This window comes from Gobio gobio (genome assembly GCF_949357685.1).
Source record: "Gobio gobio genome assembly, chromosome: 6".
NCBI lineage: Eukaryota > Metazoa > Chordata > Actinopteri > Cypriniformes > Gobionidae > Gobio > Gobio gobio.
In genome coordinates, this window is record NC_137102.1 from 26,307,808 (window position 1) to 26,321,918 (window position 14,111).

Sequence of the window (14,111 nt, forward strand, 5' to 3'; positions counted from 1 at the left end):
GGGTGAACTCCAACACATGGTGGCTGAGTTGGGGGGCTATAAGCAAACCCACTCCAGCCCTCCGCCTCCCACCATGGGCAACTCCAGAGAGGTAGAGAGTCCAGCCTCTCTCAAGAAGTGTGGTTCCAGAGCCCAAGCTGTGTGTGGAGGTGAGGCCGACTATCTCTAGTCGGTTCCTCTCAACCTCCCGCACAAGCTCCGGCTCCTTCCCCGCCAACGAGGTGACATTCTACGTCCCTAAAGCCAGATTCCGTGTCCAGAGATCGGGCCGTCTGGGGCCTCGCCCTTGACTGTCGCCCGATCCACTATGCACTTGCCCCTTACGCTCCCTCCTGCAGGTGGTGAGCCCACAGGAGGGCGGCCCCATGTCACTCATTCGGGCTGCGCCATGCCGGGCGACGTCTCGGTCCTTGATGTCATTGTAGTCATAAAGGGTTTGTGAACTGTTCTTAGTCTGGAAGAGATTCTGGCAAACCGTTCAACGCCTCAGGAGGGGGAAGCAGTGCCCTACCAACACTGTTTACAGTGGAGATGGGCACCTGTTGACCTCAACTGGGGATATCGTCGGGCAGTGGAAGGAATACTTCGACCATCTCCTCAATCCCACCGACATGTCTTCCATTGATGAAGCAGTGGCTGAGGACTCGGAGGTAGACTCGCCCATCACCCGGGCTGAAGTCATCGAGGTGGTTAAAAAGCTCCTCGGTGGCAAGGCACCGGGGGTGGATGAGATCCGCCATGAGTACCTCAAGTCTCTGGATGTTGTGGGGCTGTCTTGGCTGACACGCCTCTGCAACATCGCATGGCGGTTGGGGACAGTACCTCTGGACTGGCAGACCGGGGTGGTGGTCCGTCTTTTCAAGAAGGGGGACCGGAGAGTGTGTTCCAACTATAGGTGGATCACACTTCTCAGCCTCCCCAGGAAAGTCTATGCCAGGGTACTGGGTACCAGGGTACTACGCCTCGGGGTTCCCCCTGAAGAGCTGGAGGAAGTGGCTAGGGAGAGGGAAGTCTGAGCGTCTCTGCTTAGTCTGTTGCCCCCACGGATGGATGGATGGATGGATGGATGGATGGATGGATGGATGGATGGATGGATGGATGGATGGATGGATGGATGGATGGATGGATGGATGGATGGATGGATGGATGGATGGATGGATGGATGGATGGATGGATGGATGGATGGATGGATGGATGGATGGATGGATGGATGGATGGATGGATGGATGGATGGATGGATGGATGGATGGATGGATGGATGGATGGATGGATGGATGGATGGATGGATGGATGGATGGATGGATGGATGGATGGATGGATGGATGGATGGATGGATGGATGGATGGATGGATGGATGGATGGATGGATGGATGGATGGATGGATGGATGGATGGATGGATGGATGGATGGATGGATGGATGGATGGATGGATGGATGGATGGATGGATGGATGGATGGATGGATGGATGGATGGATGGATGGATGGATGGATGGATGGATGGATGGATGGATGGATGGATGGATGGATGGATGGATGAGCAACGCTCTTCAACGGTTCACAAAACATGAAACCATGGTTTTAGGACTATGTACAGATGGCACAGGAGAAGGCACACTTCCTTTCCTTCCTGATTGTTTTGTTCAGTCTCATTTAAAGCAATTAAAGGTCCATAATAATAATAATAATAATAATTTGTTACATTTATACAGCGCTTTTCTAGACACAACCCTCTACGCACACCTTGGCACTAGAATCGCCATTGGCTAGTAAACTTTTTTGTTTAGTCGCCAGACTGATATACTTTATTATATTATACTTATACCTATACTTGTATACATACACCGGTATAATATAATATATAAATTCCACCAAATTTATCAATATCTTTGTAAAATGGCACAGCTTTTTAAATTTCTGAACGTACATGCTGAACATCAGTCAATCAAGCATTAGACTATGTTAGGATATTATGATAATCAAGCACCATTTAATGATAGAACTTTAGTAATTAGAACTAAAACTGTTGGTAACCATGTATGAATGCATATTTGTCATTTAACTGAACTTTGGACTGGTGGTGGTGGTGGTGCTTAATATATTGTTGGTGTTTCTGTAAAAAAATAGATAATAGTAATTATATTATTTTATTAAACGATAATAATAATAATAATAATAATTCTACTACTAATAACAATATAGAATGCACTAAGGATTGATGAACTGCTGGGTTCATGAATAATAGTCACATTGACATCATTAGCTGATTTGCTGAAATCGAAACAGGGACAGTAATAGATGAGTGCCAGCCAATGAGATTGCCGTTAGTGCATTAGTTCCGCCCACTACCGGGAAAAAACGGCATATCTTCTGCTTGTTCTTAAAAGCTGAATAATTCCAAATTAACTCCGTTATTTTGACAGGAAAATACAACAAAGAATATTGTTAACCTGTAGCGCGTCGATTGTGCGTGGTATGCAAGTCTCTCTCTCTCTCGCTTGTGCGCGCCCTTGCCCGTGTGTGTGTGTGTGTGTGTGAGAGAAATGCGCTCAAAGCGACGGAGTTCTTCACACACACTAGAGTTTACGGTACGTCAGATGGGCTGATCTGAAATCGTATAAGTTAGATCGCTTGATGAGAGAGAAACTCTCAAGCGCTCATTCAGAGCGTTCAGCGAGTAAAAATAAATATGCTAAACTTATTCTTAGCATCTAACACACACACACAGGTGAGTAAAATCTGAGAATTTATTAGCCAATGGCTATTGATAGATACTATTTAATCGCCCAGAGTGACGATTTACTCGCATATGCGAGTGTTTTACTCGCATTGTAGAGGGTTGAGACACTCAAAGCGCTTTACATGGAAGGGGGGAATCTCCTCAACCACCACCAATGTGTAGCATCCACCTGGATGATGCGACGGCAGCCATATTGCGCCAGAACGCCCACCACACATCAGCTGATTGGTGGAGAGGAGAGGACGCATGCGCGAGAATATGACGCAGATCCGGCGTTCGGACACATGACCCAGAAGCGATTTATATATTTATATATAATATATATATATATATATATATCCCCGGCGCTACGTCATTCTCGCGCATGCGTCGTGGAGGCACACACGGAAGACAAGAACAAGTTGGATAAAGGTGTTATTTTGATTTTTTTTTTTTCGCACAAAAACTATTGTCGTCACATCGTAAAATTATTGTAGAGCCACTGTGGTGAGATGGACTTTGTAACGACGTTTCAAGTGCCTTTTATGGGTCTTGGGAGTGTAAATGTACTGAATGCCAATGGAGGCCTATCTGAAGCCTTTCTCAGCCATCAGCTTTCAACAAAAATATCTTCATTTGTGTTCCGAATATGAACGGAGGTCTTACGGGTGTCAAATGACATGAGGGTGAGTAATTAATGACAGAATTTTCATTTTTGGGTGAACTAACCCTTTAATGACAGGCATCATCAGTGCTCCTGTCACTTTAAGAACAGCCGCGGATCTCATGCGCTGTCCTGCGCATCTCATTTCCTCACAACTCTTTAAGTTCATTTAAGACGTTATTTAACTAATTTAAGACTCCTAATATGAGAATACTCAAAATCCTCTGTGTTATTGTTTGTTCAAGAGCAAAAGAGAACTCGATGTGAGCAGGAAACTGACGCGAGTCTATCTATGCACACACACACACACACACACACACAGACAGACAGGACACTGGCATACAGCGCGCTCTCGTGTCTTGTCGCGCTTGGAAGCATTTACATGAATAGGAGCGTGGTGATCATGTAACGCTAAGCAAAAATGGATATAAAAACGGACGCTGCGTTATTTGCGTTAAATATTTTTAATGCGTTAAGCTGAAAATATAAATATATGAGGATGATTAGGAGGCCATGATGGACAGAGGCCAATGGGCAAATTTGGCCAGGATGCCAGGGTTACACCCCTACTCTTTTTTTGAAGGACATCCTGGGATTATTAATGACCACAGAGAGTCAGGACCTCGGTTTAAAGTCTCATCTGCAGGACGGTGCTTGTTACAGTATAGTGTCCCCATCACTATTCTGGGGCATTGGGACCCACACAGACCACAGGGTGAGCGCCCCCTGCTGGCCTCACTAACACCTCTACCAGCAGCTACCTAGTTTTCCCAGTTGGTCTCCCATCCAGGTACTGACCGGGCTCAGCCCTGCTTAGCTTCAGAGGGAAAACCAGTCTTGGGCTACAGGGTGATATGGCTGCTGGCATCATATGAAGACATGGTCCATGTCTTCATACGAACTACTGTTGAATACTTTCAGCACATTAGGAAGTCTTTTTTAGCTCCATGTTTCACAAACGAAGTTTCAGGCTCATAGGAGTTACAAAAAGAGCAAAGGAAATCTCATGCATATAAGAGCAGCCATCATTCTTTGATTGTGCATTTGATCTGATCTGAGAGATTTCAGTAAAAACTAAATGTGCAGCAGTTCTAAGAAAATGGTCACACTACAAATAAGAAGTATGCTGCTCACTCAAAAAACTACTTTCTGCGCAAGTTTCACACTAAGGATCACACTAAGGGCCCAATTTACTAAACAGGGCAAACTGGCGTGAGAGCAATTCCAAAAAAGGGCTGATCTGAGTGGAAAGTTCTGCGTATGATCTACAGACAATGTGAAGACAATGTAAAGACACAGACACTGCCGGATCATTTCCATAATGACCAACGCAATTAATCAGTTAGCATCTGGTTTAAGATGTGCTTTTTTTAGACGGTGAATAGCACAAACACCAGTAAATTGACAAGCGCAAACCTTAGTAAATGACCTTGCATGATTCATTTGAATACTCTCCTCCCATAAATTTTCCATCTGAAAACTCCTACAAATGCATAAGCAATAAGATCCGCCGTAAAAAATAACCCTGTTCACACTTTTTTGCACTAATTTTGTCACTGTGTGTCTTTAGTAAATCCTGACAGTAGTTTTTTTAAATGCCAAAAGAGGGTTTGTGCTGGAGCAAGCTGTTAGCAAATCTTTAACTCCTCTTGTAAATGAATTTGCAACGGTGTGTTAAATTGAGATGAGAATACCTCACTCATACTGACAGTTAAAAGCATTAACACCACCAAAAATATTAAACAAACATGCATGATTGCTTTTTGTGGGCGGGCAAATTTAGGCATTGTCATGACTAATTAGCAAATACAGTTAAGTAGGGTGACAAACGTCCTGTTTTCCCAGGACATGTCCTGTTTTCAAGTCCTGTCCTGGCCCTAATATAACAATTTTCTATTCATACAGAGGGGGCATACTTTACATGTATTGAAATGAATAAGGAATCTTTGAGTAATCTTCAAGTATCATTTGAGTATCTCATTGCAGGGCCGAGTGTCCTGGTTTTCGGTAATCAAAATATGGTCACCCTAAATTAAGAAGCCTGTGGAATATAAAGTCAACAAAAACAGAAAGAGCTAAAATGTCTGTGTGTATGTGTTAGTTATGGTAGAACTCTTACGTCTACATCAGGTCTCTTCAAGATGTCCTCTACTTTGGCGAGGTCGCCATTGGCCGCAGCCTTCACCAGCTCTTCATTAATGTCTCCAGACTCCTGAGTCTCAAAAAGCTTCTTGAGTAGCTGAGAGAGGCGCTCTGCGGGCATAGAAGGACTCTCTGTCAACAATGATATAGTGTCATACAAAGTACACGATGACAGATGGATTGATGCTTGCTTGTAGTTGACTGTGAACAACACTGAAATATAGGACGCTTTGGTCTCCTGGCAATTCAATTAATGTAACAATATATTGAAATTAGGGCTGCATGATATAGCAAAACTGTAATATGGCTAAGTGCAATTATCCACCAAAATAAAAGCTTGATTGTTTAACTTAAATAAAGAAATGGGTATAAGCATTGTGCAATAAAGCAAGTTTACGGTTGTACTATAAAAGTAAATTATTATTTTATAAAATGTTATCTTTATTTTACAGTACAATTACATTTCTTTGTTATTAGGTGCACCAAGATGAGTGACGGATCTGCATCCTGGACTCGAAAGCAGGCTTAAATTTACAGGCCGCCACGATCCTCACACTCTGCCGGCCCAACGCGCTTTATTTTTATGTTTTTGTCTTTGTTCAAGCACCCACATATTTAAATTTTAGGTGCACTTTATTTTATTTAAACCTCCTCACCTGTAAATTTTCAGTTAATCCCTATTGAGAATCTAGGTTTAAAGTTATGGAGCAACATGATTAAAGTTAATCTAAAATCTAAATTAAATTATGTTTTAAATCTAAAAAAATTTTTTCATCAAAAAAGTTTTGTGCAACAGAATTCAAGATTCAAGATTCAAGAGTTTTATTTGTCACATACACAGTTATATACACAATATACAACTGGCAGTGAAATGTAAACAGGTCCGCTCCATGGACAGTGCAAATAACAGTTACAAGAAATTAAAATAGAAATAGAATAAAATTAGAATAAAAAGTATTAACATAAGTAGAATTATAAATAAATCAAGTAAAAGATAAAAATAGGAAATAAGATAAAAATAAAAATATAAAAATTAAAATATAAAAATATAAAAAAATAAGTGGATATGATAAGTGAGATAAACTGTAGACTTAGAAATAAGTGGTTAACATAAATATATATATATGTATATATAAAGAAGTATAATGTGCAAGGTTTATTACAGGTTGTTACGCAGTAACAATAGGAAGGTAAAGTGCAGTGCAATGGCAGTATGTGGATGTTAATGTTTAAACTGGATGTTTATGTGTGTGCGGGGGTGAAGTGAAGTCACGTGACTGAGTTCAGGAGTCTGATGGCCTGGGGGAAGAAACTCCTCCTGAGTCTTTCAGTCTTTGCCATCAGGCTACGGAAGCGCTTACCAGATGGCAGCAGGGTGAAGTGAGAGTTTGCAGGGTGATTAATGTCTCTGATGATTTTAGTAGCTCTACCTCTGCAGCGTTTGGTGTAGATGTCCTGCAGAGACGGGAGAGCTGAGCCTGAGATGCGCTCGGATAAGCGCACCACTCTTTGCAGGGCTTTGGAATCGTGACTGGTGCTGTTCCCGTACCACGCTGTGATGCACTGAGTCAGGACACTTTCTATCGCCCCTCGATAGAAAGTTTTCAGGATGGCTGGTGAAACCCTGAATTTCCTCAGCTGGCGCAGGTGGTACAGTCTTTGCCAGGCTTTTTTCACCTGTGTCTGGATGTGTGTAGTCCAGGTCAGATCCTCGGAGATGTTCACACCCAGGTATTTGAAGCTGCTCACTCTCTCTACCGGTGTCCCGCTGATCATGAGAGGGGAGTATGACCGATGCTGTCTCTTCCTGAAGTCCACAATCAGTTCTTTGGTCTTGTTAACATTCAGAGAGAGACAGTTGTCCTGGCACCATGATGTCAGTTGCTCCACTTCGTCCAAGTATGCCGTCTCATTGTTGTTGGAGATGAGACCCAGGACAACAGTATCATCAGCAAACTTGATGATCGAGGTGGAGCTGTGTGTGGACAAACAGTCATGGGTGTAGAGAGAGTAGAGCAGGGGACTCAGCACACAGCCCTGTGGAGCTCCAACACTCAGGGTGATGGAGGTGGAGGTGAACTGGCCTACTCTCACCGCCTGGGGTCTGCCAGTGAGGAAATCTTCAATCCAGAGGCAGAGAGAAGAATTCAGGCCTAGATCCAGGAGTTTGTGTGTTAGCTTAATGGGAACTATGGTGTTAAAGGCTGAGCTATAGTCAATAAATAGCAGCCTGACATAGTTCCCACTTTTGCTGTCGATGTGAGTGAGGCAGGAGTGAAGGACGTGAGAGATGGCATCTTCAGTCGATCTATTGGGACGATAGGCAAACTGAAGAGGGTCCAAAGTGTCAGGAATGGAGGAGCAAATGTTGTTTTTAATGAGTCTCTCAAAGACCTTCATGACTAAAGATGTGAGAGCCACTGGACGATAGTCATTTAGGCAAGAGGGTTTACTGATCTTAGGTACAGGGATGATAGAGGATCGTTTGAAGGAGGTGGGGACAACAGATGTAGCAAGGGACTCGTTAAATATGGATGTAAAGAGCCCTGCGAGCTGATCAGCACAGGACCGCAGAACACGACCTGAAATACCATCCGGCCCAGCAGCTTTCCTGACATCCACACGTTTGAGTGCCCTCCGAACCTCGTCCTCCGAGACAGAGATCACGTGACCGTTGCTGCTCTGAGGGACTCTCTCTGACGCGTCACTCGCCGGAGTCGCGCTGCCGCGATTACCATCAAAGCGAGCGTAGAAAGAGTTTAGCTCGTTCACCAGCAACGGATCAGCTCTCACCTCTTTATTAGATATTAGATAAACTATTTTTTAATCTAGATTTAAGAATAATCTTCATTGGTGCAACCCATAACATTTGATAAAAGGTTTAATTTTCCAATAAAAAATTATGTATTTGACCAACGTATTTTTTAACATGATCTTGTCACGTTTTTCCAATATTGAGCAGCCCTAATTGAATTGTAATAATTTAAAAAGATGTGAAGTAAAACACCCATGTGCACTACCACTCTGTTTGGACACACCTACTCGTTCTACATTACAATTTTCCATTTTTTTCTCTCAATAATACTAGTTAAAGTAATTAAAAATGTGTACATGTGAATAAGTGAACAAAAAATTGTAAATTTATATTCCCATCTTATCCAGTACATTTATAAAAAAAATAGAAACAAAAGAAGACAAAAACAAGTGCGTGCAAACTTTTGACTGGTAGTGTGCGTGTGTGTGTGTGTGCGTGCGTGCGTTACCTCCAGAAGCATTAGTAACAGCAGATCCAGAAGGAGCCACTTTAGTGACAGCAGCTGGATTGTACGTCCAGGATGTCCCGCACACCTCGACTTTCAGGTCACTGTCAGAGTAAATCTGCTGCACTCTGCCCACCTTTCCAAGGGTCTGCTCAAAAAAAAAAAAAAAACATAGGCATTAGAGTGTGCGACTGTTCTAAACAAGATCAATTGCAAACACACTTTCTTTTCCCTCAAAGCTCAGAAATGGCTGGAATTCTAGACAAGTTTGTGTACAAGTAAGTACAAACACCCCTCTGAGAGCAACATCCTAAGTACTGTGGAGGGAAAGCGAGAGATGTGGTGGTCGGAGGAGGAAAATCAATAAGTGTAAGGTCTGGCTTTTAAAATTGAGATTGACTCATTTAAAAAGAGAATACCCACAGGCTCCTAAGCTTGCAGGACCATTTCTCATCTATATTGCTCATAACTGAAGCTATTGGAATTCCAAGCTTTGTCCATTGAGGACAACAAAAGTGAGGTGGTGTTCCAAGAAATATAAACCAAGCACAAAAGCCCAACGCCACTCATAGCATCTCATCAACTGCTTCAGGAGGCAGAGCTGCTTGAAACAGCCTGTAGATAAAATAAAACAACTGTGCTATCGTTAGTGGGTTGCCAGTGGCTGCAATTTAATGCTCAACAGCCTCTTAAACTCAGTCAGACTGGGTCTTTATGACAATGATGAGGTCTCATCATTGCCTGCTTTTACTGGTTGTATTATTTGTGGGCAAAATAGAGAAATTTAAGAAGTAGTAAACGTTTTTCTGGATTATGAATTTACCGTGAACAATTGACTACGCTGTTCATTAGTCTCAGATATTTTTGTGCAGACTTGGGTCAGATGTCTCAGAATGAAAAAGGTAATCAGGTTCATTAGATCCATTACTCAATACTATAAAAAAAAAAAATATATATAATATATATATATATATATATTTATTTTCCTTCCCCTGATCCACCCTCTTTTTTTGGCCCAGTTTACACCTGGTAAAACAAGGAAAAACATTCTTGTTTTTATCCTTCGCTTTTGACAACTTCTGTCCTGATTAAACGGGTAAACGTATGGGCTTTTTCAGGTCTTTAGATCTAATGGACAAAATAATCTTGCCCATCTTTAAAGGGTTAGTTCACCCATAAATGAAAATTCTGTCATTAATTACTCACCCTCATGTCGTTCGACACCCGTCAGACCTCCGTTCATATTCGGAACACAAATTAAGATTTGTTTGTTGAAAGCTGATGGCTTAGAAAGGCTTCAGATAGGCCTCCATTGGCATTCAGTACATTGACACTTCCAAGATCCATAAAAGGCACTTAAAACGTCATTACAAAGTCCATCTCACCACAGTGACTCTACAATAATTTACGATGCAACGACAAGAGTTTTTGTGCGCAAAAAAAAATCTAAATAACACCTTTATCCAACTTGTTATTGCCTTCCGTGTGTGCTTCCACGACGCATGCGCGAGAATATGACGTAGCACCGGCGTTCGGGAATCCATGAAATGCACACTTAAGCCCCATTTTGAGCACTACGCCGAGATCTAAAGCACGATCAATGTAGAATTCAACAGCTTAGATACGCGCGTCTTCCTCTCCTTGTAAACAAATCGCTTCTGGGTCATATGTCCGAACGCCGGATCTGCGTCATATTCTCGCGCATGCGTCGTGGAGGCACACACGGAAGGCAATAACAAGTTGGATAAAGGTGTTATTTTGATTTTTTTTGCGCACAAAAACTATTGTCGTTGCATCGTAAAATTATTGTAGAGCCACTGTGGTGAGATGGACTTTGTAACGACGTTTTAAGTGCCTTTCATGGATCTTGGAAGTGTCAATGTACTGAATGCCAATGGAGGCCTATCTGAAGCCTTTCTCAGCCATCAGCTTTCAACAAAAATATCTTAATTTGTGTTCCGAATATGAACGGAGGTCTGACGGGTGTCGAACGACATGAGGGTGAGTAATTAATGACAGAATTTTCATTTTTGGGTGAACTAACCCTTTAAATATGAACACGTCCAGAGATGAAAAAACAGCTTTCATTCAGCTCTGACATTCGCAAGATCACGCCGAACGCTGTGAGTGTGTGTTAGAAATCAGGAATGGTGAGAGAACATTGTGCTTGGTACATTTTTCATTTTCTGCAGAAGACAAAGTTTAAATCCTTCAGGCTAGCTTGTTGCCCATTTTACACCCCGTTTACACCTGTAACAGGGCCTTTCTCTCTTCATTTTTGGTCCTCTCTTTTGTTACTAAATAAAATGACTAAAAAAATAAAACAAATCAGCCAAAGAATAATATAATGCAACACATTCACAGAAACAATGTCATGTAATATTTCAAGGGTTAGTTCACCCAAAAATGAAAATGATGTAATTTTGGGCCCGTTTACACCTGGTCACTTCATGCGTTTTTACTGATCGGATAGCTGATTTATCAAAACGATTACATTTACACTTGGTCACATAAACGTGTCTCCGCAAAACGGATATAAATCCGATCTTTAATTCCTGTGCTATATGCCGATTTAATGGAGTTCATGTCACTGAAAGCAACAAATATGAACTGCATTTTATTGATCAACAGCTAATTTCAAAATCAAAAGACAGCAATAGGAGAGAGCACAGCAACAGCACTGGTAAAACCATTTAGTCTCATTACTTTTAATGAAGATGATTGTTTATTGAGTGTCTGCGACTTGCTTTCAGTTTAATTTGCAGCAGTTTGAGTGTTGGCTTGCTGAAGAGATACGAAGATGCTCATCCGCTGCGATGCATTGCAGCAGCGCTGTCATAACAGGCTATAAAATGTTATTTAGCCTATAAATAACATTATATAAATTACATTTAGAATATTTATTTTTTTACATTTTTTGGAAGAGCAAAATTTAAATATGTGGTTTCAACAACCAGATGCATTTAGACTTGTTCCATTTCGTCTGGAATGCGGCCCAGACCACCTCCTGAAGTGGTTTGAGCAATCTCAAATGTGTTTTGGAGGGCATTTACACCTAGTCTTTTCACGATCGGATAGCTATCCAATCAGAGAAAATGCATGAAGTGACCAGGTGTAAACAGGCCCATACACGCATGCTTTTCCAAACCTATATGACTTTCTTCTGCGGAACACAAAATTGACATTTTGAAAAACGTCGCTTACGACTGACTTCGATTGTATGGACAAAAAAATATAAAAATATATTTTGTGTTAAACAGAAGAAAGTAAGTCATACAGGCTTTGAATGACATGAGCATGAGTAAATAATAATAGAATTGTAATTTCCGGGTGAATTATCCCTTTATGGATGAGGTAGGAGATGCTCACTGGCAGCATAGCTTCAGCCCATTCTCCATGTCCTCTCTGGAGTAGTTTGATGCGGTCAATGTCATAGCAGATCTGGACCAAGTCTCCCACCATGAACTGAGAGCTGCCTCCCTCAGCACCAGCCGCCACCTCTCCACTACGTACGACGTTTGCCTTGGTGAGCACCGCTGGGTTAAACGTCCACCTAGAACACACACAAGGGTCTGTGTTCATTACAACTCAAAGGAGAAATTCATGGATTCTCAACAACAGTAGTTTTCCCCAAAGCAAGGCACCAATTAAATGGAAAAAATAATTTTGCAGCACTTGGGCATTAATCATAGAGATGTCCATTAAAGGTCCCATGGCATGGCATTTTTCTATTATTTTATAATGTTTCCTGAGGTGTACTTATATTGTTAGTATGATTTTTACATAAAAAAATGTCATAATTTAGAAATAAAAGGCATTTTTTCTATACAGATGTTTGCCCTGTGGCTAAATGCCCGGTTTCAAGGGGCGTGTCTGCTGTGAGACTTCAGTGAAAACGGCCACTGTTGTGATTGGCTGACATCTTTGCATTTGAAATGAGTGTTAGATTATGTTGCGGAGGGAGCGTGGTTTAGCGAGGCACTGCAGGCAGGAGAGAGAGAGAGACTGACTAGGCACTCGAGAGCTGGAGAAAGTTTTATTGTAACAGACTTCATTGTAATATATCTTATAATTTGTTTTTGTGTACATCTTTGACATTTCTGTTTGTTTAAATAGGTTTTAGGTCTGTATGATCGGTGTAAATAAGTAGGGACTTTTATTTTGACGGGTGTTGCAGTCTACGGAGCGATATGAAAAAGAGGGAGCACTCGTGAGAGCTCGCGGTTCATCATTCAGTGGGTTTAAGCAGATTTAAATTTTTCAGTTTGTTTAGCACCCCCCGAAAAGACAATAGGTGTGTATGTGCTTGTTTACTGTCATTTGTAATGAGTATGTTTGTGTATTTCGCTGTATTGTTTGTTATTGATAATGCTATGGAGAGAGAGTTTGTGAACGAGGTGTTTAAGCGCACTTCTTTGTTTTTTGTTCAGCTCTTATGGTGATTTTTGGAGATAAACGGTTTCAATAAACTCCTGAAACTTCAGTAAAATCTAGCCATCATTCGGACGGGGTCCGCTACATTTATTGTACTGAGTTGTTGAGAGCGATGTGCTGTTAGCGCGAGCTTATTTGTAGCTGAGAGTTCTGAATAAACAGTCCCAGTCACGTCGACTCTCTGTCTTCCACCTTTGTAACACATGTAATGAACCATTACAGCCGCCGAGATGAACGAATCGAGTGTAGATTATAGCATTATTTTATGATCTATTCCGATCACATGAAAGGCTGCAGTGATGAGCATTGAGTACACAGACAGTCTGTTGATCGCGTGAATGCAGTGATCTCCTCATTGCAATGCGCTTTCTCTCACAAAATGCTTTCACCACAACTAACAGCAAACACAACATCGACATGAATACAGTAAGAGCTTTGTGCAGCATAACAGCGTCATTCAATATAACAGCAGTTTGGGCAAGTGTGCAGATACACTCGCGACGTGTGATTGACAGCTCCGGACATTATAAAGTGTGTTCTTTGATCTTTGATGTTGTTTAATCACTTAAAAAAACGGATTTGATTCATGCTACTTACAGAAACGATCGTTTTAGTTACTGGCTTGATTCACTGATGCATTACGCTTAGGGCATCAAGACGGCGATCATTAAACGATCTAGAAAGAAAGTCTGTGTGAACTTGAATGATTAGCTACACATCAGAAATCACTGATCACAGATCAGGCATTAATGAACACTGTTACTCACTGTTTGTCGCAGTGCTGTCGAATCCATATTGTAAAGTCTGTTTGTAAAGCCTGTGCTGACATAAACTAATCCATTTTCTCCGAATGCTCTGGGCGGGCAAAGCAGAGGAAGGGGGATGTAACCTTTC

General features: G+C 41.7%; 1 protein-coding gene across 3 annotated transcripts in view; it reads right to left on the reverse strand.

Moving 5' to 3' along the window:
• The window catches only part of mib1 (MIB E3 ubiquitin protein ligase 1), a 78,407-nt gene that overhangs the window by 46,694 nt on the left and 17,602 nt on the right, over window positions 1–14,111 (reverse strand). For all 3 annotated transcript variants that reach the window (XM_079820202.1, XM_079820204.1, XM_079820203.1), the window contains exons 7-9: window positions 12,153–12,336; window positions 8,787–8,931; window positions 5,501–5,634 (exon numbers count right to left, since the gene is read on the reverse strand). In XM_079820202.1, coding sequence (XP_079676328.1) covers window positions 5,501–5,634; window positions 8,787–8,931; window positions 12,153–12,336 — 463 coding nt within the window. The remainder of the gene's footprint in view (window positions 1–5,500; window positions 5,635–8,786; window positions 8,932–12,152; window positions 12,337–14,111) is intronic.